Source organism: Loxodonta africana, chromosome 19, assembly GCF_030014295.1.
Source record: "Loxodonta africana isolate mLoxAfr1 chromosome 19, mLoxAfr1.hap2, whole genome shotgun sequence".
Lineage (NCBI taxonomy): Eukaryota > Metazoa > Chordata > Mammalia > Proboscidea > Elephantidae > Loxodonta > Loxodonta africana.
Genome location: NC_087360.1, coordinates 24,275,568 through 24,303,330, shown reverse-complemented (window position 1 = coordinate 24,303,330; position 27,763 = coordinate 24,275,568). Strand labels below are relative to the sequence as shown.

The 27,763-nt window shown below is 39.3% G+C and overlaps 1 protein-coding gene across 9 annotated transcripts in view; it reads left to right on the top strand.

The window, feature by feature from the left end:
• The window catches only part of DEPDC5 (DEP domain containing 5, GATOR1 subcomplex subunit), a 147,766-nt gene that overhangs the window by 8,563 nt on the left and 111,440 nt on the right, over positions 1-27,763 (top strand). For 8 of the 9 annotated variants that reach the window (XM_064272420.1, XM_023559200.2, XM_023559198.2 and 5 more), the window contains exons 7-10: positions 565-614; positions 18,509-18,578; positions 26,463-26,541; positions 27,412-27,473. In XM_064272420.1, the coding sequence (XP_064128490.1) occupies positions 565-614; positions 18,509-18,578; positions 26,463-26,541; positions 27,412-27,473 (261 nt within the window). Of the gene's footprint in view, positions 1-564; positions 615-18,508; positions 18,579-26,462; positions 26,542-27,411; positions 27,474-27,763 lie in introns of those variants that run through there. The other variant, XM_023559201.2, reaches the window with a different exon arrangement.

Below are 27,763 nucleotides of genomic sequence, written 5' to 3'. Positions count from 1 at the left end.
ATTACTGTGGCTCCCAGGTCAGACCGCTTTTAACTGTATCCTCCTTCCATTTTCCTTATTTTTTACTAAACATTTTCTGGCTTAAAATGATCAGTTCATCATTCAGCTGTTGCTGAAAATTCTTCTTATTGGACATTTTAAGTATTAGGAAATGACTATAGGCAGAATTTGCATACAGTGTATATTTTCAGAAGAAAAACCTTCGCTCTTGTTTTATTTGGTGGGGAGAGTTCAATTTTCTAAATGAGAGAATGTACTGTATTCAAATGAATATATACATGTGTATACAAGTGTGTGTATATACACATATGTATAGATAATGTATTTGTGAAGCTGGCCACTGTTATCCCCCTGGTCTTTACTATTGCTTACGCTTGCCAAACTTTTAAGAACCTATTGTTATACCTGCCCCAGCAGGCTTTCCCATGGGGTAGATCTGTGACTCCATTGTTAAGTGAACCTTGGGTTGTTAAAGGAGATTAGAAAGCCAGGAGACTTTGTGACTTTTCATGGCCTGAATCTCAACAACACAGCAAATGTCTGTCTTTCTCTTTCTGGCCTCAGGTCAGCACGTGTGCTTATATCACCCAGAAGGTGGAGTTTGCTGGTATCAGGTAGGCATTTCACTCTTGATTTATCAGCTAGCAAACAGGAGTAGGGTTCAGTGCAATAACTGGGCTACCTGAAGTACTTCAGGAGGTAACACTGTAAACATATAGGTGTCCATGTAATAAAATACACGTTAGCTTAAAATGTTAGATTGTCGTAGCTAAAACAAACAAAAAACCGAAATTTACTAGAGTAACGGAAGAAGTTGCTGAAGCCACCTGGTATTCTGTAACAAAGAAGGAGATATAAAGTCAGTAATTTTAGAATTAGGAAAAACCTTAGATGAAGACATGTAATCAAACCTTCTCATTTTACAGATTGGGAAAAAGGTTTAGGGACATAAATGACTGGAACAATAGCTTCTAGTTTGCTGCCTTTTAAACTGTATTGCACTATTCTTCATTTATTAAAAGTATGTCTACACTTAAGGTGAGTGTGTAGCTCAGTGATAGAGTGCATGCTTTGCATGTTTGGTGCAGTTGGTTTGATCCCTGGCAACTCCAGGATCGTTCTCTGATGCAACACGATTTAAAGCCATTCTCGGAAACCCTGGTGGCGTAGTGGTTAAGTGCTACAGCTGCTAACCAAAGGGTTGGCAGTTTGAATCTGCCAGGCGCTCCTTGGAAACTCTATGGGGCAGTTCTACTCTGTCCTATAGGGTCACTGTGAGTTGGAATCGACCCGACAGCACTGGGTTTGGTTTGGTTTTTTTATATTTCAGTTTGTGAACAAAAGAGAAAAAGGGACTTTTTGAAACCCCTTTCTAATTCAGAAAGTACAATATACATACAGTAAAGCATTCAAACAGTATAAAAAGGTGTGCAATGAAATATAAATCCTCTCCCCAGAAGCAACCTGTGTCTTTCCAGAAATTTCCTGTGTATACACAGATACGTTTATGTCTGGTCGACTCACTCTTAGTGATGCTGAGATTGATTTGTAGAATCAGGACATGCAGCCTGACACCCCCCACTATAAAGTTCCCCATCAACGTTTTACTTACTGGTTTCAACCATTGATGATTATTGCAAAATAGTGATTTTCTAGTTGGGTCATTTCCTTCTGTATTTATTAGTCAGAATCCTTTTGTAAAGACGTTTTCATCATCAAGTAGGGTTATTTGATTAATCTGAAGTACTGATTCTAAAAGAAAGAAAGGATAAAGGATTAATCTTTTCAAAAAGAGATGTTTTCAAGGTTACTGGAGGGCTGGAAGATTAGTAAGTCTCTAGCGGAACAAGAAATGCATCCGAGGTTCCTGCCTTCGGGTACCAAGCTGGAGGTGAGCCAGGAGCCAGGAAACCTGTGCTCTAGTCCTGCAGTATGAGTGATTTGCAGGGTGACCATGGGCAAGTCAGTTTATCTCTTTGAGTCTTTCTTTTCATCTGCAAAATGAAATGGCTGGTTTAGAATCTTTTTCTGTATAGCTCCTGATAGTAAATATTTTAGGTTTTGTGGGCCCGTAGGTCTCTCTTGCATATTCTTTTTTTTTTTTTCCTTCAGCCATTTAAAAATGTAAAAACCATTCTTAGCTATGGGCAGTACAAAAACAGGAAGTGGGCTGGATTTTGCCTGCAGGCTGTAGTTTTCTGAGGGCTGGCTTGAAAGCCCTCTCAGATCCCTTTTGGTCTTAAATTCCTTAATTCTCTAATTGTAGTTCAGCCTTATGGATGTAAGTGTCCTCAGACACATGATGCTAGATGGAAAAATGAATTTAATTTCAGTTTTTGACTTTATGTTAAAGATCACTTTTTAAAGGTATGGTCTTAATATTTTGCTCACTCATAGTTTAATGTAAACCATCATGTCTTCTACCATTTTTCCAGCAGGCTTATATATAATCTTCCTACACTGGACCAAAGGTCACCCTCTTTTGCTAACTGCAAGAAGGCATGCAAATTTAAAAAAAGGAATGGTATCTAGGCCTCATACTAGAAAAAGAAAGTGTAGTCCTTTAAATAGTCGTAATAAATTATTAAAGAATTTCCCAATAATTTAGCCCTTCAGCATGATAATTTAGTTGAGTAATTAAGGACATATGAGACAGTTGGGTCACCTTGAGACTCTGCCTTTGAAACATTTTAAAGATTTTATTATTGTATTAAAATATGTATAACAGAACGTTTGCCATTTTAACCACCTTTAAGTGTATGGTTCAGTGACATTAATTGTATTCACCGTGCTTTGCAACTATCACCAATATCCTTTTTTTTTTTTTAATTGTGTTTTAGGTGAAAGTTTACAGAGCAAATTAGTTTCCCATTCGATAGTATGTACATAAAGTGTTTCATGACCTTGGTTTCATTCCCCACAATGTGTTAGCACTCTCCCGTTTCTGCCCCTGGTTTCGCCATTTTCTTTGGTCCTGATTTTCTATCCCTTCCTGCCTTTTCCTCTGCTCTTGGGCAGATGATATGCTTTTGATCTCATATAATTGATTGTTCTCAGGAGTACGTTCCTCTCAGGTGTTATTGTTTATCTTACATGCTCATCTGTTGTTTGGCTGGGAGGTACTCTCTGGAAATGACTTTCTTTCCAGGTCAGAAGGGTGTCTTAGGGCCATAGTCTTGGGGGTTCCTCCAGTCTGTCAGACCAACAAGCCTGGTCTTTTTTGTGAATTTGATAATTTGTTCTACAGTTTTACTTCCACTTTGTCCAAGACCCTCTGTTATGATCCCAGTCAGAGCAGTGGGTAGTGGTAGCTGGGCACCATCTAGTTTTTCTGGTCTTGGGGTCATGTAGGCTGTGGTTCATGTGGTCCATTAGTCCTTTGGACTACTTGCTCCCTTGAGTTTTTCGTCTCCTTCACTCTCCATCCTTCCAGATGGGAAGAGACCAATAGTTGTATCTTAGATGGTTGCTTGCAAGCTTTTAAGACCCCAGACGCTACTCAGTAGGATGTAGAAAATTGTCTTTATGTACTGTATTGTGACAGTTGATGTAGAAGTCCACTAAGTCTATGGTCCTTTGTCTTTTAGCCTAGGAACTTCATCCTATGAGATGTTTGGTTATGTCTGCGAGATTTTCTTGACTATACCCCTTGTGTGCACTATATGCGCTGCACATACAGTTATATATGTCGAAATCCAAACCCAAAAACCAAACCCATTGCCGTTGTGTCGATTCTGATTCGTAGCGACCCTATAGGACAGAGTAGAACTGCACCATAGGGTTTCCAAAAAGTGGCTGGTGGACTTGAACTGCCGACCTTTTGGCTAGCTCTTAACCACTACGCCACCAGGATTTCTGTAGTTACCATAGTCGCCCTTTATTCTTGTGTTCCACTCAGTGTCTTCTCTTGCATTGGTCATGTGCTGACTTCCCCGTATTGTGTATTGCCTTTCCCTTCACCAATATTAACTTATGTCTTCTATCTAATTGATAATTTTCCCTCCCTTCCCCTCTCATCCCTGGTAGCCATCAAAGAATGTTTTTTTCTCTTATTCCTGTGTGTAATCCTTTTGCTGTTACTTTATTATAGTGGTCTCATACAATATTTGTCCTTTTGTGCTTGACTCGTTTCACTCAGCATAGTGTTCTCTAGATTCATCCATGTTGTGAGATGTTTCGCTGATTTGTCATTATTTATTATTGCGTAGTATTCCATTGTGTGTAATTACGAGTTTGTTAATCTATTCATCTGTTGATGGGCAATTAGGTTGTTTCCATTTTTTTGCTGCTGTGAATAATGCTGTAGTGAACATGAGTGTGCATATATCCATTCATGTCACGGTGCTTATTTCTTTAGGATATATACCTAGTAGTGGGATTTCTCAATCAGATGGTATTTTCTAGCATTTTGAGGAAGCGCCATACTGTTTTCCAAAATGGTTGTGCCGCTTTAAACTTCTACCAACAGCGTATAAGAGTTCCAACCTTCCCACAACCTCATCAGCATTTGTTATTTTCTGTTTTTTTTGATTAGTGTCAGTAATGTTGGGATGAAATGGTATCTCACTGTAGTTTTGATCTGCATTTCTTTAATAGTAATGACTGCAAGCATTTCTTCATATGGTTGTTGGCCACCTGAATGTCTTCTTTGGTGAAGTGTCTGTTCATATCTTTTGCCCATTTTTAAATTTTTTTTGTTGTTATTGTTGAGATGTTGAAATTTTCTATAAATTTTAGAGATTAGTCCCTTGTTGGATATAATCTTAACCAGAAATTTTTGACTAGTCTGTATGTTCTCTTTTGACTTTTTTGGAGAAGTCTTTTGTTGAGAGTAAGTGTTTAATTTTTAGGAAGTCCCATTTATCTGATTTATCTTGTGCTGTACCACTATCCATTTTAAGTGTTTTTTTCATTTCCCCTAAACAGAAACTTAGAACCTTTAAGCAATAACTTCCCATTACTCCCCACCTCCCAACCCCGGTAACCACTGATAAACTGTTCTCTCTATGCATTTGCATTTTCTAAGTATTTCATAAAAGGGGAATCATGCAGTATTTACCCTTTTGTGTCTGACTTACATTACTCAGCGTAATGTATTCTAGGCTCACCCATGACTATTTTTTTAATTGCTGTGCTTTAAGTGAAAGTTTACAAATCAGGCAGTCTCTCACACAAAAATTTATATACACCTTGCTATATACACTTGATGGATCTCCCCCTAATGAGACAGCACACTCCTTCCCTCCACTCTCTCTTTTTGTATGCATTCAGCCAGCTTCTGACCCCCTCTGCCCTCTCACCTCCCCTACAGACAGGAGCTGCCCACACAGTCTCATGTGTCTACTTTATCCAAGAAGCCCACTCTTCACCAGTATCATTTTCTATCCCATAGTCCAATCCAATCCCTGTCTGAAGAGTTGGCTTTGGGAATGGTTCCTGTCTTGGCTAACAGAAGGTCTGGGGACCATGACCACTGGGGTCCTTCTAGTCTCAGTCAGACCATTAAGTCTGGTCTTTTTATGAGAATTTAAGGTCTACATCCCACTGCTCTCCTGTTCCCTCAGGAGTTCTCTGTTGTGTTCCCTGTCAGGGCAGTCATCGGCTGTAGCCAGGCACCATCTAGTTCTTCTGGTCTCAGGCTGATGTAGTCTCTGGTTTATGTGGCCCTTTCTGTCTCCTGGGCTCATAATTACCGTGTGTCTTTGGTGTTCTGCGTTCTCCTATGGTCCAAGTGGGTTGAGACCAATGGATGCATCTTATTTGGCCGCTTGCTAGCATTTAAGACCCCAGACACCACTCTCCAAAGTGGGATGCAGAATGTTTTCTTAATAGATTTTATTATGCCAATTGACTTAGATGTCCACTGAAACCATGGTCCCCAAACCCTGGCTCCTGCTACACTAGCCTTTGAAGCATTCAGTTTCTTCAGGAAACTTCTTTGCTTTTGGTTTAGTCCAGTTGTGCTGACCTCTCCTGTATTGTGTGTTGTCTTTCCCTTCACCTAAAATAGTTCTTATCTAGTATCTAATGAGTGAAAACCCCTGTCCTTTCCTCCCTCCCTTCCTTCCTCCACCCTCTCGTAAACATCAAAGAATATTTTCTTCTCTGTTTAAATAATTTCTCCAGTTCTTATAATAGTGGTCTTATACACTATTTGTCTTTTTGCAACTGACTAATTTCACTCAACATAATGCCTTCCAGATTCCTCCATGTTATGAAATGTTTCACGGATTCATCATTGTTCTTTATTGATGCGTAGTATTCCATTGTGTGAATATACCGTAATTTATCCATTCATACGTTGATGGACACCTTGGTTGCTTCCATCTTTTTGCTATTGTAAACAGTGCTGCGGTGAACATGGGTGTGCATATATCTGTTCATGTAAAAGCTCTTACTTCTCTAGGATATATTCCAAGGAGTGGGATTGCAGGATCTCATGGTAGTTCTATTTCTAGCTTTTTAAGGAAGCGCCAAATCAACTTCCATAGTGGTTGTACCATTTTACATTCCCACCAGCAACGTATAAGTGTTCCAGTCTCTCCATAACCTCTCCAACATTTATTCTTTTGTGTTTCGGGGGTTAATGCCAGGCTTGTTGGAGTGAGATGGAATCTCATTGTAGTTTTGATTTGCATTTCTCTAATGGCTAATGATCGTGAGCATTTCCTCATGTATCTGTTAGCTACCCGAATGTCTTCTTTAGTGAAATGCCTGTTTCTATCCTTTGCCTATTTTTTAATCGGATTATTTGTCTTTTTGCAGTTGAGTTTTTGCAGTATCATGTAGATTTTAGAGATCAGACGCTGATTGTAAATGTCATAGCTAAAAACTTTTTTCCAGTCTGTAGGTAATCTTTTTACTCTTTTGGTGAAGTCTTTGGATGAGCATAGGTGTTTGATTTTTAGGAGCTTCCAGGTGTCTAGTTTCTCTAATGCATTGTTAGCAATGCTTTGTGTACTGTTTATGCCATGTATTAGGGCTCCTAGCGTTATCCCTTTTTTTCCTACTATGATCTTTATCATTTTAGATTTGATATTTAGGTCTTTGATCCATTTTGAGTTTGTTTTTGTGCATGGTGTGAGGTATAGGTCTTGTTTCATTTTTTTGCAGATGGATACCCAGTTATGCCAGTACCAATTTTTAAAGAGACTGTCTTTTCCCCATTTAAGAGACTTTGGGCCTTTGGCAAGTAACAGCGGCACATATGATGATGGGTTTATGTCTGGATTCTCAATTCTGTTCCATTGGTCTATATATCTGTTGTTGTAACAGTACCAGGCTGTTTTGACTACCGTGGCAGTATTAAAAAAAAAAAAAAAACAACAACAAACCTACTGCTGTTGAGCCGATTCCGACTCATAGCGACCCTATAATAGGTTCTAAAATCAGGTAGAGTGAGGCCTCCCACTTTTTTCTTCTTTTTCAGTACTGCTTTACTTATCTGGAGCCTCTTTCCCTTTCATATGAAGTTGGTGATTTGTTTCTCCCTCTCATTGAAAAATGTCATTGGAATTTGGATCAGAATTACATTGTATCTATAGATCGCTATTGGTAGAATAGAGATTTTTACAATGTCAAGTCTTCCTATCCATGAGCAAGGTATGTTTTTCCGCTTGTGTAGGTCTCTTGGTTTCCTGCAAAAAAAAAAAAAAAAATTTTTTTTTTTTTTTTAGGTCTCTTGGTTTCCTGCAGTAGTGTGTTGTAGTTTTCTTTGTATAGGTCTATCATGTCTCTGGGAAGATTTATTCCTAAGTGTTTTATCTTCTTGGGAGCTACTGTAAATGGTATTGATTCGATGATTTCCTTTTCAATATTCTTTTTGTTGGTGTAGAGGAATCCAACTGATTTTTGTATGTTTATCTTGTATCCTGATGCTCTGCTGACCTCTTCTATTAGTTTCAGTGGTTTTCTGGAGGATTCTTTAGGGTTTTCTGTGTATAAGATCATGCCATCTGCAAATAAAGATACTTTTACTTCTTCCTTACCAATGTGGATCGCCTATATTTCTTTCTCTAGTTTAATTGCTCTGGCTAGGACCTCCAGCACAATGTTGAATAAGAGTAGTGATAAAGGGCATCCTTGTCTGGTTCTGGATCTCAAGGGGAATGCTTTCAGACTCTCTCCATTTAGGATGATGTTGGTTGTTGGCTTTGTGTAAGTGTCCTTTAGTATGTTGAGGAATTTTCCTTCTATTTTGCTGAGAGTTTTTATCGTGAATGGGTGTTGAACTTTGTCAAATGCCTTTTCTGCATCAATTGATAAGATTGTGTGGTTCTTGTCTTTTGTTGTATTTATATGATGGATTACATTAATTGTTTTTCTATTGTTGAACCATCCCTAAAAAAAAATCCCTGCCTGGTAGGAATTCCACTTGGTCATGGTGAATTATTTTTTTGATATGTCGTTCAATTCTATTGGTTAGAATTTCACTGAAGATTTTTGCATATAAGTTTATGAGGGACATAGGTTTGTAATTTTCTTTTTTTTTTTGATGTCTTTATTTGGTTTTGGTGTCAGGGATATGCTGGCTTCATGGAATGAGTTTGGGAGTATTCCATCCTTTTCTATGCTATGAAATACCTTCAGTACTAGTGGTGTTAACTCTTCTCTGACAGTTTGGTAGAACTCTGCAGTGAAGCGGTCTGGGCCTGGACTTTTTTGGGTTTTTTTTTTTAATTACTTTTTCAGTATCTTGTTTTGTTATGGGTTTATTTAGTTGTTCTACCTCTGTTTGTGTTAATTTAGGTAGGTAGCGTGTTTCTAGAAATTCATCCATTTCTTCCAGGCTTTTGAATTTGTTAGAATATAATTTTTTGTAGTAATCTGATACGATTCTTTTAATTTCAGTTGGGTCTGTTGTAATATCGCCCATCTCATTTCCTATTTGAGTTATTTGCTTCCTCTCCTGTTTTTCTTTTGTCAGTTCAGCCACTGGTTTATCAATTTTCCTAGTTTTTTCAAAGAACCAGCTTTTGATCTTGTTAACTCTCAGTTGTTTTTCCCTTCTCTATTTCATTTAATTCTGCTCTTATTTTTATTCTTTGCTTTCTTCTTGTGCCTGAAGGTTTCTTTTGTTGCTCTCTTTCTATTTGTTCATGTTCTAAGGATAATTCTTTGATTTTGGCCCTGTCTTCTTTTTGTATGTGTGCATTTATTGATATAAATTGATTTCTGAGTGCTACTTTAGCTGTATCCCAAAGGTTCTGATAGGAAATGTTTTCATTCTATGAATTTATTCATTCCATCCTTCATGTCTTCTGTAATGTGTTTGGTTTTGAGCAGGGTGTTGTTCAGTTTCCAAGTGTTTGATTTCTTTTCCTGCTTTTTCTGTTACTGATTTCTACTTTTATGGCCTTGTGGTCAGAGAAGTTGCTTTGTAGTATTTTGATATTTTGGATTCTGCTAAGGCTTGCTTTATGACCTAATATGTGTTCTACTCTAGAGAATGTTCCATGTGCACTAGAAAAGAAAGTATACTTGGCTGCTTTTGGGTGGAGTGTTCTGTATATGTCTATAAGGTCATGTTGGTTGATTGTGGCATTTAGATCTTCCATGTCTTTATTGAGCTTCTTTCTGGATGTCCTGTGCTTCACCGAAAGTGGTGTGTTCAAGTCTCCTAGTATAATTGTGGAGGTATGTCACTTTTCAATGCTGTTAGAGTTTGTTTTATGTATCTTGCAGCCCTGTCATTGGGTGCATAAATATTTAATATGGTTATGTCCTCCCGGTATATTGTCCCTTTAATCATTATAAAGTGGCCTTCCTTATCCTTTGTGGTGGATTTAACTTTAAAGTTTATTTTGTCAGAAATTAACGTTGTCACTCCTGCTCTTTTTTGATTGTTGTATGCTTGTTATATCTTTTTCCATCCATTAAGTTTTAGTTTGTGTCTGTAAGTCTAAGGTGTGTCTCTTGTAGGCAGCATATAGACGGATCGTGTTTTTTATCCATTCTGCCACTCTGTCTCTTTATTGGTGCATTTAGTCCATTTACATTTAGCATAATTATGGATAGGTATGAGTTTAGTGCGGTCATTTTGATGTTTTTCTTTTGTGTTTTGTTTACAGTTTATTTTTCCCACTCAATTTTTTGTCTTTTGCTCTTACTCGTCGATTTTGTTTCTGCTGAGTCTCTATTTTTTCCTTGTATTTTATTTTGATGAGTAGGATAGTTTGTCTCCTTTGTGGTTACCTTAATATTTACCCCTATTTTTCTGTGTTTAAATCTAACTTTTATTTCTTTGTATTGCCTTGTCTTCCTCTCCATATCAAAGATCTATGACTACATTTCTTAGTCCTTCTTTATTGTTTTCATGTTGTCTTCTTTTACATAATGATATCGCTGTTTCGAACATTTTATCTTGATTTGTTTTTGTGATTTCCCTTTCTGGTTTGACATCTGATTGCCCTGTCCAGTGTTGTAGTCTTGGCTTGATATCTGATGTTATTGATTTTCTAACCAGAGAACTCCCTGTAGTATTTCTTGTAATTTTGGTTTGGTTTTTATGAATTCTCTAAACTTTTGTTTATCTGGAAGTACCTAATTTTGCCTTCATATTTGAGAGACAGTTATGCTGGATATATGATTCTTGACTGGCAATTTTTTTACTTCAGTGCTTTATATAAGTCATCCGATTGCCTTCTTGCCTGCATGGTTTCTTCGGAGTAGTCCGAGTTTATTCTTATTGACTCTCCTTTGTAGGTGACGTTTTGTTTATCCCTAGCCACTCTTAAAATCCTCTCTTTATCTTTGGTGTTGGCAAGTTTGATGATAATATGTCTTGGTGACTTTATTTTAAGATCTACCTTATGTGGAGTTCAATGAGCATCTTGAATAGATATCTTCTCATCTTTCACGATATCGGGGAAGTTTTCTGCCATGAAATCTTCAACAATTCTCTCTGTATTTTGTATTATCGCTCCCTGTTCTGATACTCCAATCACTTGTAGGTTATTTCTCTTGATAAAGTCCCACATGATTCTTAGGGTTTCCTCATTTTTTTTAATTCCTTATCTGATTTTTCTTCAAATATGTTGGTACCAAGTGCTTTATCTTCAGTCTCACCAATTCTGCCTTCTATTTGCTTAATTCTGCCCCTCTGACTTTTTGTTGAGTTGTCTAATTCTGTAATTTTTTTGTTAATGTTCTGAATTTCTGATTGCTTTCTCTCTGTGGATTCTTGCAGCTTATTAAATTTGTCATTATGTTCTTGAATAACCTTTTTAATTTCTTCAACTACTTTATCTCTGTGTTCCTTGGCTTGTTCTGCTTATTGCCTGATCTCCTTCCTGGTGTCTGGAAGAGTTCTGTGTATTAATCTTTTGTATTCTGCATCCAGTAATTCTAGGAAGGCATCTTCATCCAGAAGATCCCTTGATTCTTTACTTTGAGAGCTTGTCGAAGCTATCATGGTCTGCTTCTTTATGTCATTTGATATTGACTGTTGTCTCTGAGCCGTCTATAAGTTATTGTATTAGTTTATTTTATGTTTGCTTACTGTGTTGTAGCTTCTTGTTTTGTTTTGTTTTGATACGCCCAAATAGGTTGCTTGATTGAGCCAGGTTGATTATTTTCGGCTTTGAAGCTCTAATGTCCTGTCACCAGACAGCTAGAGCTGTTATCAGGTATATCAGCCTAGGAGTCCATTCATTTTTCTTGTATGGATTCGGCTCAGGTGTCCAGGTAGTTGGTCATGAAGTGTGTGGTATAGACTCTCTCCTACAGTCTTAGGGGGGCAGGGTGATTGGTGTAGGTACCAGTATCTGGTTGTCACAAGGGATCACGCTCTTAACAAGGCATGGAGCTGACAGCCGTCCCCCAAGTGTCTGTGAAGAACGCGCGTCCATTCCCTAGAGCTCGCAGGTGGGTAGGTTCTGCCAGCGTACCCTGGGCACCCAATGCTTTTGGTTGTAAGGACTGGGAGGTACCAGATATCCTTGGACCCCTTTTGTGGGTGGCTGGGTGACCTGAGTGGAGCCACCAGTCTTTAGGTCCCTGATGTGGGTAGGTGAGGATCCTGTTTAATAGGTAAAGCGGTGTCAAAGATCAAGCACCTGCCTCTTCACCGCACAGCTGAAATAGTCGCAGTTTTCCAACAAGGGCCTATTCTGCTTAAATAGGCCCACACAGTTCCATGCAGGGGAAATGGTATTCAAAGTCCACAGACCGTTTATGCCTAGACAGGATCTGCTCCTGTCCTGAGGTCCCTAGGTTAGTAGAGCTGGCAGATTATCTTTTCCCCCAATTGTGTATTTATTCCTTCTTCAGGGCCCGGAGAATGGCTCAGGATGCTCAACAGCACCTATCTCAGGCCCAGGGAAATTGACAGCCACTGAAGCCAACTTGATGGGGGATGCAGTAAAATATACTCAAGTACTTAGATTTTGTTGAGAGCTCTGTTCTTCTCTGGTTCCCGAGGTGTGAGTAGGCTGTGCAGCTGGCTGTTTCTTCCTGAGAAAACTGCAGCCGAATGCTACCAGCAGCTTGCTGCAGTTGCTCCGGGGATTGGTGCCTGAGGGTTCCCGGCGATTCAGTTCTGGGAAGTCCTCTCCACTTCTGAACCATCTGTCCCTCCCGCTGCCGCTCAGTCCGTTTTCTAGCTTTGCATTTGATGTTCAGGGCTCCTAGCTTGTCATAAATGTAATCATTTCACTTGTTTTTTCGGGTCTTTGTTATAAGAGAGATCACCAGAAGCACCTGACTACTCCGCCATCTTGGCCCTGCCCTCCTATGACTTATTTTTTAAAAAGAAACATTTGGTTTTCTTTTGAGTAAATTTGTGAAGTATTCTTTCAAACATTAAAAAAAATTAAATCAGTATTTTAAAAATAGTAAAGAAAAATTTAAAAGAATATCGCACTAAAATCGTATCTCCTGACCCCTGACATTTTTCTTTTTAAAATATTGAACTGAGAACTCTAGCCTATTTTATCTCATTGTAAAGAAATCTAATTTTTCTAGGTATGGTCTTTATGGCCACCTACTTGAAATTTATTATTTTTTTTTCTTGATTATGCTAATATATACTCATTTTAAAAAGTCACATTTTGCAAATGTGTAAACACTGAGAACTTCTTGCAGCCTCACATCCAGTGAGAGCCACACGGAATGATCTCTGGCCCCAGCTCTTGGCTGTCATGCTTGATTCTTTTCTTGGGAGGAGAGGAGGCCAGGAATAGGCCTGTGTGTGGAGTCATATTAAAGCCCCTGGGAGCATCCAGGTTGTGTTTTTTCCTTCTATATCCTGCATGTTGAGAAGGCTTTCTGGGATCTTTGACTTGAAGCTCTTATTTTATAATGGCCATTCTCAAAATGTTTGTACTAGTTCTGAAATTAACACAGTCATGTACTTGATACTTTATGCCAGGCATATGCTAAATATTTTTACATATAAAGCTTGTTCACTGTAGAGAATTTGAAAAATAGAATAAAGAAACAGGAAAGAAAAAAAAAAAAGCCTTAAAGTTACTACTTAGAAGGAACCACTGCTAACATTTTGACTTAATTTTGTAGTCTTTTTTTCTCCACCTTGGGTTTAGGAATATATGTATAATTTTGTGTAGTGTTTAAAATATATATATATATATATGTATATATAAGACAATCTTTTTGATAATTTTAAAAATACATGTTTGTTCTAGAAAATTTGGATAATACAGAGAGTATAAAGAAGAAAATTACAATGGTATATAAGCCCAGTACCTATTGGTAACCACTATTAAAATTTTGGTGTGACCTTCCAATATTTTATTTTCATATACGTCCACACACACACCCCTCTTTACTTAGATGATTGTATACTGTGTGTACTATGTGGCATCCTCCTTTTGTCCTTTTAAAAACATCATAAACTTTCCCTGTAAAGTTAAAACTCCTTGGAAATGTTATTTTTATTGTTTTAAATATATATGTAACAAAACATTTGTCAGTTTAACAATCGTCACATGTACAATTCAGTAATAGTAATTATGCTTATTGTGTTGTTCAACCGTCATCCGTAACCATTCCTGAATTTTTCCATCACCTTAACAGAAGCTCAGTTTCCCCGAAGCCTGTGTTTTCCTTCCCCCTCCCCGCCTGCCCCTAATATCCTCTAATAAACTTTAGTCTCTTTGACTATTCTAGATATTTCATATAAATGGGGTCAGACGATATTCGTCCTTTTATAACTGACTTATCTCATTCAGTGTAATGTTTTCAAGGTTCATCCATACTGTACCATGTATCAGTACTTCATTTCTCATCAGTATTATTTTAATGGTTCCGTGATGCTGTGTTGTGTGGATAGACCATACTTTATTATAACTGGTCTGCCATTGCTGGACATTTACGTTGTTAAGAGGTGTGTAATGCCAGTGACGCTACAGTGACCATACTTTGCACTTATTTTTAATATTTTATTCACAGAATAACGAGACTTAGTTTTAAGGGGTGTTGGAGATCACTGACTCCAAAGAGCTCATTTGATAGAAAAGGGAGTGGAAGTGCCAAGGACTAACAGGAAGTGCCCCTCAGGTCTCCTCCATCCTCTTCCAGGTCTTGGCACTGTGCTGCTTTGCCCCTCTTGTGGAAAATCCTGTGTGCTCTTGGATTGTGTTCTGGGGCATATGGATTTTTGAACTTAGATTTATCAGTGTCACCTCTTTCCTCCTTGAATGAGTAGAAAAGAGACGGGGTGCTGGCTCACTGCTGTTCTCGGCTCCTGTTGGATAAGGGCGAATAAAAGGCTTAGTTGCTGAACATAGATGTGAGCTGCTCAAGGGTCAAGACTGCACTTTCTGTGTGTGTGTGTTGAATAAAGAACCACATGCACAGGAATAATACCTGGTTTGCAGATTACCAAGCCCTCTCATTTACAGTACTTCAGTTGATCTTCCCAAGAGCTCTAGGAGGTGGGTGGTGATGGGATTTGTATGAGTCACATTTACTGAATTACTATTATTTTTTAAAAAACCAAGGCTCAGAAAGATTGTGGCTTGACCTCTAGAGGGAGTGGAGGTACAAAAATCTAAGCTCAAATTTTGTAACACCACTTAGCATGTGTCTACTAGTAGAAACTAGTAGAAATTGGAGAGTTAGTGCACTAAAAAGCAGCTTTGGTTTATTGGGTGTTTGGTAGCTCATATGCAGAGTGTTTCCTGCTAGAAGAATTCCCACACTGATGCTCCCTTTGTAATGTTAAAGACACGGACAGACGTCCCTTCTTAGGTCAGGCTTGCTGCACTTTTCTATTCATAGACAAAATTGAGCTAAAGAATACCAAGAGGAAGCCCTCTTAGTGAAAGCAGAGCTGGAACCCTGAGAAGCAGATTTGAAAACCATAGACCTGGTCCAGCCTCCTTCATTTAACAGAAGTGAAAGAGGCCCAGAGAGGTTGAGTGGTTGCCCGGCATTTCCCAGGTAGTCTGAACTGTGACTCATGGTATATAGCATTTGCTTTCATTTTATCTTTTCTTCCTTTTTATGATTGCTGATTGCTTAGTAAGTTAGGTGACTGCTTTTGGAGAAAGGGAGCGGGATTGGTAGAATCGAAGGGCTTGATTGATTGGTTGAAGGATGATCACAAGGTCTTGGGTAACAACTACCACTTTCTCCCCAGGATAGCACTTTTTGTTAATATCTGCTGTTGCTATAGTTCTTGTTAATGAAATTATAAAATGAAGTACCTACTATCCTAGCACTGAAGTTCCTGGATAGTGCAATGGTTAATGTGCCCGGCTGCTAACCAAAAGTTTGGTAGCTCGAGTCCATGCAGAGACTCCTTGGAAGAAAGGCCTGGTGATCTACTTCTGAACTGTCAGCCGTTGAAAACCCTATGGAGCGTAATTACATTCTGACACACAAGGGTTCACCGTGAGTTTGAATTGTCTTGGTGGCAACTGATTTGTTTTAATTATACTAGCACTTTCTGGAATAGTTTTCCCACATTAAAAAAAGAAAACCTGTTGCCGTTGAGTCTGTTCTGACTCATAGCACTGCCAAGCTCTTAACCACTGTACCACCAGGGGTCCTTTCCTACATTATCTGGTTTAATTCTTAGAAGTGCTCTATAAGGAGGGTATCATTATCTCACTTTTTAAAATAAGGACACTGAGCCTCACAGAATTATTTCCTCAAGGCCATTCAACTAGTAAGTGACACTCAGAGCTAGAATTCGTGCTTACACCATTTTGGTTTCAGACTGGTCAGCTCCAAAGACCATGTTCTTTCTACTGTACCATCCACTTCATGCCCTTAAAAAGTTGTAGAGCTGGGGACTGGAACTCTTATGCACTGCTGGTGGGAGTGTAAAATGGTACAACCAGTATGGAAAACTATATGGCACCTCCTTAAAAAGCTAGAAATAGAAATACCATATGATCCAGCAATCCTACTCCTGGAAATATATATGATCCTTCACCTGAATAGACATATGCACACATGTTCATTGTAGCATTGTTCACAATAGCAAAAAGATGGAAACAACCTAAGTGCCCATCATCAGATGAATGGATAAACAAATTATGGCATATACACACAAGGGAATACTACGCAACTGTAAAGAACAATGATGAATCTGCGAAACATCTCACAACATAGATGAATGTGGAGGGCATTATGCTGAGCGGAATGTGTCAATCACAAAAGGACAAATATTGTATGAGACCACTATTATAAAGAACCGAGAAAAGGTTTACACACAAACAATCTTTGATGGTTACGAGGGAGGGGAGGAGTGAGGATGGGAAATCACAAACTAGATAGTAGGTAAGTGTTAACTTTGGTGAAGGGAAAGACAACACACAATCTAGGGGAAGTCAGTATAATTTGACCAAAGCAAAGTTATGGAAGCTTCCTAGACATATCTAAACACCTTGAGGGACCGAGTTGCGGGGGCCGAGGGCTGGGAACCATGGTCTTGGGGGACATCTAGGTCATTTGGCGTAATGTAGTTCATCAAGAAAATGTTCTATATCTGACTTGGGTGAGCAGCGCCTGGGATCCTAAAAGCTTGCACGTGGTCATCCAAGATACATCTTTTGGTCTCACCCCATGCTCAGCAAAGGAGAGTGAAGAAAACCAAACACAAGGAAAATATTAGTCCAAAGGACTAGTGGGCCACATGAACCACAGCCTCCACCAGCCTGAGTCTAGAATTAGATGGTGCCTGTCTACCACCACTGACTGCCCTAACAGGGATCACAATAGAAGGTTCTGGACAGAGCAGGAGAAAAACATAGAATTCAAATTCAAGTTTCAGAATTCAGATTCACACACACAAAATGACCAGACTTACTGGTCTGACAGAGACTGGAAGAACCCCTGAGACTGTGGCCCCCAGACACCTGCTCACTCACAACTGAAGCCACTCCCAAAGTCTACCTTTTAGCCATAGACAGGCCTATAAAACAATAACACGTGAGGAACGTGCTTCTTAGTTCAGTCAAGTGTATGAGACCAAATGGGCAACACCTGCCCAAAAGCAAAGGCGAGAAGGCAGGAAGGGACAGGAAACCTGGGCAAATGGACACAGGGAACCTGAAGTGGAAGGGGAAAGGGGGAGGTGCTGACACAATGCTGGGATTGCAGCCAGTGTCACAAAACAATGTGTGTATAAATTTTTGAATGAGAAGCTAATTTGCATTTTAAACTTTGACCTAAAGCACAATAAAAAAAAAAAAGTCGTGAAAAAAAACATTAAGTCTGACATAAGTATTACCAAGTTGCCATTGAAATTTTTCAGCAGAATGGCCTTCTTTGGATAGGGACCCTGTCCCTTTGTGGCCCCTAAGTCTTCTAATCCTGATCGTAAAATGGATTTATTTCTGTCAAAACTATTATATCAAAGCTGAGATTAGCAAAATTGTTCATCAGTGATTCTTAATTTTTTGTGTGTCATGAACTCCCCCTTTTTTTTTAATTGTGAAGATATACCCATCAGAACATTTGCCACTACAACCACTTTGCTTACATTTTTCATATTGTGCCACCATTATCAGTATCCTTTTCCAAAATATTCTACCACGATTAATAGTGGTTAAGAGCTATGGCTGCTAACCAAAAGGTCAGCAGTTCAAATCCACCAGCTGCTCCTTGGAAATCCTATGGGGCAGTTCCACTCTGTCCTATAGGGTTGCTATGAGTTGGAACCAACTAGTTGGCAGTGGGTCAGTGTCCTTCAAACAAAAACTCCTGTCATAGACTCTTTAAAACTTGACAAAGTGATAGTTTTTCTGCCCAGAAGATTTTACATATACTTTCAGGGGGTTCATGGTTCTGTGAAGCCCTTCCTTAGACCCCTATGTTGCCCATGAACTCCCTGGGTTAAGAACTCCTATTATGCGTATTCAGTATACTATGGGAATTCTTTATGTTGTTTTATCAGCTCATGGATTTTTCTGTGGAAATCTTAACCGATCGGGTCATTCGGGTACAAGTGTCTGATTAGGGTGAGCCCCTGGAGTTGTCCCTATTTATTTTTGGTTTAATATGAGACTTGGAATAATGTGTGTGTGTTTTCTCTCAGGGCACAGGCTGGTGAGCTGTGGGTCAAGAATGAGAAGGTCATGTGTGGTTATATCAGTGAAGATACAAGGGTAAGCTTCAGAAAATGGCTTTTTTTTTGTTTTTGTTGTTTTGTTTCTCCTAGCCATTATGTCTGAGCCCTAAAATTAAAAAACAAGACAGAGAAACAGACAGAAATTTTATAATCTCATGATTGCTACTGTCTGCCCTGGTGGCACTGGTAATATTGTGAGAGTCTTTCGAAACTGTAAGGTTTTACATTTGGATCTCTTCAGTTTGGGGTTGATCTTCATTTTTTTCTGAAGGGAGTTTATTTATCTCAAAAGTAGGCATGTGTCTAACCTGTGGGCTTCTTTGTCCACTAATGCATAGCAAAAGTTAAATTTAGTGCAAGATCACATTGGTAAACACAAAGGGACCTTTGGAAAGGAATCTCCTTTGGCTCTCTATTCCTGTTAGAAAAATGCAAACTGAACAGGTGTGAGCATTACCCATGCTGGTGAAGCTACCTGTGTGTTCTGCTTCCCTCCAGTGCCTTGGTTCTTAACTGAAGGTGATTTCGATCCTCAAGGGTCTTGGGGACATGTTTATCGTCATGGGCTGGCGGTTGTGCCACTAGCATCTAGTGGGGATGCCACTAAACATTCTACAGTGTATGGAACAGCTGAAAATTGCCTGTCCCAAAAGGTCAATAATGTTGTTGTAGGGGCTGTCCTGTGCATTTTAGGATGTTTAACAGCATCCCTGGCGTCTATCCACGAGATTCCAGTAGCACGCCCTCACTCCACCCTCCACAGTCGTGACAACCAAAAATGTTTCCAGATGTTGCCAAATGTCCTTTGGGGAGCAAAATTGCCCCTGGTTGAATACCACTGACTTAGAGATAATTGCTGAAATTTATTTCTGTAACTTCTTCATTTTTTAAATACTATTAAAACATATTTTTCTAGACAGCCTATTATTTGTTTTGCTTATTTTTGAGCTTTATTAAAGCAGAAGAAAAATTATGTAGCCTTTTATAGCTAGCTTTTTCATACTCAATACTATATTTTTAATCTATAATTAAGAGTGGTTTTGGTGGATCATAGGTTCCTCTCTGTAAGATAATCCCAAATGATTTTTCAAATTGTCTGCACCAGTTTATATTTGTTGCAATTATATAATTATAATTGCCAGCAGGAATTCATAAAATCTCCTGCTGTTTTCCATTTTATCCAACACCTGGTATTAGACTTTTTAAGTTTTTCTAGCTCTAATAGGTATCCATTGGTATTTTATTGTGTTCTTAATTTACTTTTCCCTGGTTTGCTAACAATTAAAACTCTTTAAGCATGACTTACAAAGTCTATCATAATTAGACATATGCTTACCTCTTTAACCTCCTTCTTTCATTCACTCATTTAACACATAATATCCAAGCTCCTCTTGTGTCCCAGCTACTGGGGATACAGAGGGGAACAACACAGACAAGATCCCTGCTGGTAAATTGCTTACGTTCTAAGCAGGGGACAGTTGTCACTAGTCTCCCACTCCACAGATTATGGTGAATGCTCTGACGGAAATTAATTGGACAATGAGAGGAACTAACCTAAGGTAGCCTCCTTAATAAACAAATAAACGGGAAACTCTAAGGGAAACAGAACATTGAGATAGCGAATAACAGGAGGACCTGAGGTGACCTGTCACGTGACCTGAAGGGTGAGATTTAGCTAGTGTGTAAGGGGAAACCCTGGTGGCATAGTGGTTAAGTGCTACGGCTGCTAACCAAAGGGTCGGCAGTTCAAATCCACCAGGCACTCCTTGGAAACTCTATGGGGCGGTTCTGCTCTGTCCTATAGGGTCACTATGAGTCAGAATCGACTAGATGGCACTGGGTTTGGTAAGTGTATAGTGTAAGGAGCCCTGGTGGCACAGTGGTTAAAGCACTTAGCCACCAGTACAAAGGTTGGTGGTTCACACCCCCAGCCGCTTCACAGGAGCAAGATGTGGCAATCTACTCCTGTAAATATTACAGTCTTAGAAACCCTACAGGGTAGTTTTACTCTGTCTTGTAGGGTTGCTATGAGTTGGAATTGATTCGACAGTAATGGATTTGGTTTGGGTTTTGATTACGGAGGCTGAGGTGAAGAGGAAAGAATTGGAAAAGACTATGTGGGAGAAGTATAGTGACTGAGGTGGGGAGAATGATGTTAGTTAGGAGGCAGCCAGATTCCAGCCAGTAACCAGTTTAGAGTGTATTCTAAGGACAATTTGAAACCATTGAAGTGTTTTAGGAAGGAAGGAGGAGGGATACCTGAGTTTTGTTTTTCAAAGAAAACTGTCAGTATTCAGTTGGACTTCATGGAACAAAAAACCTAAAGTAAAAGCGACCAAAATGCTTGAAGGTCAGCTTTAATTCTCTCATACGAAAGAAGTCTATGGGTTGGCAATTCATGGGTGCTGTGACATTGTCACAGTCATTGGTGATCCAGGCCTCCTTCTGTCTTCCTGTCTGTCACGCGTAGCACAAGGCTTCTGTGATCCAGCTGGAGCTGCAGCAACCACATCCATATTTCAGGCAGAAGAGTGAGAAAGGGAGGAAGGACAAGAGGGATGCACCTTCCAGCCAGGTCCTTTAAGGACATGACACTTCCATTTCTATATTAATGGCCAGAATTTAGTTACCTGTAGCTGCTAAGGAGGCTGGGAAGTTCAGTCTTTTGGCTGGGTCCTTGAATAGAACAGCTTCTGGTTACTTAGAAAGAAGGGAATAATGGCTATTGGATAGGCTTCTGGCAGTATAGTGTCTCTTGCTGCCCGTCTGGTGCTAGTGTAGAGAGTTGTTTGTAGGGGCAAGAGTGGAAGCAAGAAAACAAGTTAGGAGGCCAGCTGTAGTCCAGCAAGAAGATGGTGGCTTAGATTAGAGTGGGAGTTGTAGAAATGGAGAGATGTTATCAGATTTGAGATATATTCTGGGCAGAGTCAACAGCTTAGTTGTGTGAGGAGTGATGGAAATAGAAGAATCAAGAATGACCCCTGGGTTTTGGCTTGAGCAGCTGGCTAGACGGTGGTGTCATTCATGAGAAGGGGAAGACTGGGGGAGGAATAGGTTGGCGGGGGGAGATGATTAAAAAGCTGTTTTTGAGATGCCTGTTGGACATGAGTGGAGGAATCAGGGAAGCAGCTGAAGCTGGACCTTATTTCATCACTTCCCATGTGCTGATCCCCCTGTAACCTAGCCACATGAACCATCCTCTGTTCCCCAAACACGCTGTGTTCTCTTTTGCCTCCATGTCTTTACAGATGCTACCCCCGCCCCTCCGCCTGGCACACTTAGACCCTGCCTTCCCCCTTTCCCTAGTTACTCATCCATCCCTTAGGAGGAGCCTGAGGCATCCCTGCTTCTGGAAAGCCTCCCTGGTTCCAGTTCACTGGAAGTGCCTCTGTGGTACCCTGGACACGTGCATATTATAGAACTCCTAACACTGTTTTAACACTGTAGTGGATACGTTTGCTTGCATGCCCTGCCACAGGACTGCCAGCACCTTAAGGGCAAGGACTGTATCTTTTACCTTTATATCCAATAGTTCTCTGGTATGGCTCTCAGCACTTAGTAGGCTTTCCAATGTTTGTTGAATGAAATTTTAGACATGGTCCCTTTCCTCAAGAAATCATAATCTGATAGAAAAACAAGATTTTAATATGTGAAAAGAAATTAACACTACAATGCTTAATTAATGTCACAAAGTCCTCTTTAGATAACTTTTATAACCAGTTTGATCAACTGGTTTCCCAGCCCATAAAAGATCAGCAGTGACAAATTAAAAAGGAAGAAGAGTATTGATATAAGTTATTTTTATATTGAACGAATAAGATTGATTGATCAAGAAAAGGATAGCTAGATGGATAGTTGGAGCCCTGGTGGCACAGTAGTTAAGTGATATGGCTACTAACCAAAAGGTCGGCAGTTTGAATCCACCAGCTGCTCCTTGGAAACAGTATGGGGCGGTTCTACTCTGTCCCGTAGGGTCGCTATGGGTCAGAATGCACTTGATGGCAATGGGTTTGGTTTTTTGGTTTTTAGATGGATAGATAAATGATGCAGCAATGTAATGTTAAGTATAGAATCTAGGTGTTTGCTATATAATTTTTTCAACTTGAAAATTTTCATAATAAAATAATGTAAAAACTCAAAATTCTGAATTATGAATAGCAACATTAACTGTGGTGCAGATCTGAATAGATACATGTATATTTAAATATTAAAATATAGAAAAGGTTTTAACTGGCATGTATTAGAATTTTTGATAATGTCTGAAAGATAATCAAAAAAATGAAAGATTCATTTAGAAAAAATAGGAAAGCAAATAACTTAGTTAAGAAATAGGCAAAGGACTTGAATATAAATTTCTCCAAAGATGTATAGATGATCAGTAAACATAGGAAAAGATATTCAGTATCCTTAATCATTAGGGAAATGCAGTCAAAACCGCAATGAGATACCACTTCACACCCACTAAAAACCAGCTAAACCAGTTGCTGTCTGGTTGATTCCAACTCATGGTTACTCCTGTGTTTCAGAGTAGAACTGCGTTCCATAGGGTTTTTTAATGGCTCTGATCTTTTGGAAATAGATTGCCAGGACTTTCTTCTGAGTTGCCTCTCGGTAGACTTGAACTGTCAACCTGTCAACCCTTTGGTTAGGTTAGTAGCCAAGCACTTAACTGTTTGCACCACCAAATGTACCTTCAAATCTGCTAAACCTGTTGCTGTCGAGTCGATTCTGACTCATAGCGACCCTATAGGGCAGAGTAGAACTGCCCCATAGAGTTTCCGAGGAGTGCCTGGTGGATTTGAACTGCTGACCTTTTGGTTAGCAGCCGTAGCTCGTAACCACTGTGCCACCAGGGTTTCCACTCATACCCAGTAGAATGGCTATAATTTAAAAAACCAAAAAGTGGGAAATAACTAGTGTTAGTGAGGCTGTGGAGAAATTAGAACCCTCATCATTGCTGATGGAATTGTAAAATAGTGCAGCCACTGTGGAAAAGAGTTTGGCAGTTCCTCAAAAAGTTAAACATAGGATTATCGTATGACTCAGCAATTCCACTCCTACGTGCATACCCAAGAGAACTGAAATCGTATGTCCACACAAATACTTGCACACGAATGTTCATCAGGGCATTATTCATAATAGTCAAAAGGTGGGAACAACCCATATGTCTACCAGCTGATGAATGGATAAACAAAAGATGGGTATATTCATACAATGGAATATTATTCAGCCAGAGAGAATGAAGTGCTGATTCATGCTTGTGTATACAACCTACTAAGGAAACGCTGGTGGCATGGTGGTTAAGAGCTACAGCTGCCAGCCAAAAGGTTGGCAGTTCACATCCACCAGGCACCCCTTGGAAACTCTATGGGGCAGTTCTGCTCTGCCCTATAGGGTTGCTATGAGTCGAAATTGACTTGATGGCAATGGGTTTGGTAACCTACTAAAGGAGCCCTGGTGGCACAGTGGTTAAGAGCTATAGCTGCTAACCAAAAGGTAGATGGTTCAAATCTACCAGCATCCCCTTGGGAACCCTGTGGGACAGCTCTACTCTGTCATATAGGGTTGCTGTGGATCAGAAGTGACTCAATGGCAATGGGTTAGGTTTGTTTTTGGTTTTTAACCTACTAAAAACTACTGAATTATACTCTTTAAAATGATTGAAATGGTGAGTTTTATATTATGTGAAATTTTATCTTAAAAATCTATCCAAAAAAACAAAACACACACTAAAAAAAGAAGGCACCATTAGGGTAAATTGAATATCACAGTAACTGACATTTTTAAAGGTTCAAAGTGAAGGGCACATAAAAAATTGTATAATTAACTAAAAAGATCACTTTATTTACTTGTACACACACACACACGGACACTCTGTCTGTCTTTATAAATGAAAATATGGAGTGTGTTAACCAAGTTTTGAAAGTATCTTTTAAATCTGCTTAATACAGCATAATTTTCGTGCAATAAAGTACATCCGTTTTACATGTACAGTTTGATGAGTTTTGACAAATGTATATAGCATCAGTGAGAAGCCCCTGCCCCCACACACAGGCAACTACTGATCTGCTTCTCTCTGAAATAATTTTGTCTAAAAGAAGTATCTTTTAAAAAATAAAAAAATTGTATGTTTATTATAAAAAATTAGATATATGTATTTCTGTATGTTTCTCTGAAATATTCTAAAATTAAAAGAGAAAAGAATTTATAGGTAAAAAAGGAAGCAAAATCACTCATAGTGCTTATATCCAGAGATAATCCCAGTGGACATTTTGAAAGGTATATTTCCTTCCAGGCTTTGTGTTAATGTGCCTCAGGGAGGGAGTGAATTTGTTGAGGGCCTGTTACAACCCAGCCCCCCAGCCCCAACTATGGAATGCCCAAGGTTATGAATGGTCAGTATACTCCTGACTTTAAGGAGTGGAGTCTCTAATGAACTGAGGGAGCTTTCCCACCAAACCTCTTTAGAGCCTTGTGGGGGGGGGGGGTGTAAAGAAGACTGGCTAAAGGGCTCCAGGGTAAAGCACACAGCCCAGAAAACAAATTAGGCTTTTCCTCCAGGCAACCTGGGTACAGAGGAGGTATGCTATGAATTATAATTTTTTAGGGTGGCAACTCGTCATCTGGCACATGTTAGCTCAAGTTCTACCTCTGGAGTGAGCCTTCCTGGACTTACCCAGATAAGAGTCCGTGTCCTCTGTGTTTCTTGTGTGAACCTTCATGAAAAGTTCTTATATATTGCAATATATTATATATGTTTTATCCTCCACTATAAGCACGTAGAGGGCAAAAATCCCATGTCACAATTAGGGGAATTCTTGCATCAACACTTTTTTTGTGTGTGTGTGCTTTAGGTGAAAGTTTACAGCTCAAGTTAATTTCTCATACAAAAATTTATACACATATTGCTCTGCGACCCTAGTTGCAATCCCTATAATGTGACAGCACACTCCCCCTTTCCACCCCGGGTCTCCATGTCCGTTCAACTAGCTCCTGTCCCTTTCTGCCTTCTCATCCCACCTCTGGACAGGAGCTGCCCATTTAGTCTCGTGTGTCTACTTGAACTAGGAAGCACACTCCTCACGAGTACTATTTTGTGTTTTATAGTTCAGTCTAATCTTTGTCTGAAGAGTTGGCTTCAGGAGTGGCTTTAGTCTGGGGGCCATGTCTTCTGAGGTTCTGTCAATCTCAGTCAGACCATTAAGTCTGGTCTTTTTATGTGAATTTGAGTTCTGCACCACACTTTTCTCCTGCTCCATCAGGGACTCTGTTGTGTTCCCTGTCAGGGCGGTCATTGGTGGTAGCCAGGCACCATGCAATTCTTCTGGTCTCAGGCTGATGGAGTCTCTGGTTTATGTGGCCCTTTTGTCTCTTGGGCTCATATTTTCCTTGCGTCTTTGGTGTTCTTCATTCTCCTTTGCTTCAGGTGGGTTGGAACCAATTGACGCATCTTAGATGACTGCCTGCAAGCTTTTAAGACCCCAGACACCACTCACCAAAGTGGGATGCAGAACATTTTCTTAATAAACTTTGTTATGCCAGTTGACCTAGATGTCCCCCAAAACCATGATCCCCAGACCCCCACCCCTGCTACCGTGTCCCTCGCAGTGTTTGGTTTTGTTTAGGAAACTTCTTAGCCTTTGGTTTAGTCCGGTTGTGCTGACTTCCCCTGTATTGTGTGTTGTCCTTCCCTTCACCTAAGATAATTCTTGTCTACTATTTAGTTAGTTGATTTCCCTCTCCCTCCCTCCTCACCCTCGTAACCATCAAAGAATGTTTTCTTCTGTTTCTAAACCTTTCCTTGAGTTCTTATAATAGTGGTCTCATACAATATTTGTCCTTTTGTGACTGACTGATTTACTCAGCATAATGCCTTACACATCAACACTTTTTAATGCAATTATATTTTTATTTGTTTCAGGTGGTGTTTCGTTCTACATCGGCTATGGTTTACATATTTATTCAGATGAGCTGTGAAATGTGGGATTTTGATATTTATGGTACTGTTCCTAAGTGTTGGTAACTGCCTCTGGGGAGAATTTTCTGGTTATCCCCAAGTTGGTATCACTTTCCAGTAAGCTCTTGACATTCTCTAAAGATGTATCCTGAGACCTTTACACATTCTCAGATGTTCCAGAAAATATCTAATTGAATTCCATGAAATGTTGTCTAGTATTAATGAAAAATCTTATTTCTCAGATCCTTAATTATCGTACAAGTACAGGATGAAAAGTCATATAGAAAGTCACTGTATGGCTAAGAGCCAACACTTTAATATCTCATTTTTCTTCCTATCCTCTCAAAAATCACCAAGGTTGCCTCATTTTATTAGAACTAGTATGTAATGAGTAGAGAACAATAAAGCTACTAGAAGGTGCAGATACTGTCTGTAACTCTCCAGCCTCATGGTCCATGCAACTCAAATTTGCGTTTAGCAGAATTACAAATTATTTTTTGCCATGGGTCATCAGGTTGCTAAAGAACAGCAGGAACTGCAAGTGAGAAATCAGTGAATGTTTGAGGTCTACCAGATCATCTTCTAACAAACTTAACTATTATTATGAGAATAATCATTATAGCGGTTAGGTTGTCCTCTCATTCAGAAGATAGGCTGTACTTTTTAATTATCAAAGCTTTTCAATCTTGTGTTTTACCATTAAGCCATGGCCTCTTATTGAGTGAGGCAAAAATTAAATTTGGCTTGATAGAAAGTATAGGTTAAAACTATTTTTGTACATCTGGCTTTTATGGTATTAAAATATAGCAGAATCCACCTTCTCTTTGATCCCATTCCTTTACTTTACTGAAAAAAGAAATTGCAAGAAAGAAATAATGATAGCCCTCATCCTTTGCTCATTGTTTCTTTACAGGAGATTTGTATTTTGAGAAAGCTGTGAATGGTTTCCTTGCTGATCTCTTTATCAAGTGGAAGGTACTGTTTTTTCTTATCCACTAAGTCTCATTATATAAACATTACTCAGTGCATATTTTACAAATGCAATGTTTCTATTAAGATGCTTTAAACTGAGCTAACTTAGCCAAAGCCCAATTTGATAAGACTCATTTAAATTGCCCCAATCACCTCAACATGATAAAGGGCATTTGTTGAAAAACCTACAGGTAAGATCATACTAAATGGTGAAAGACCGAAAGCTTTCTCCCTAAGAGAAGGAATAAGACAAAGATGCCCGCTTTTGCCCCTGCTATTGCACATTGCCCTGG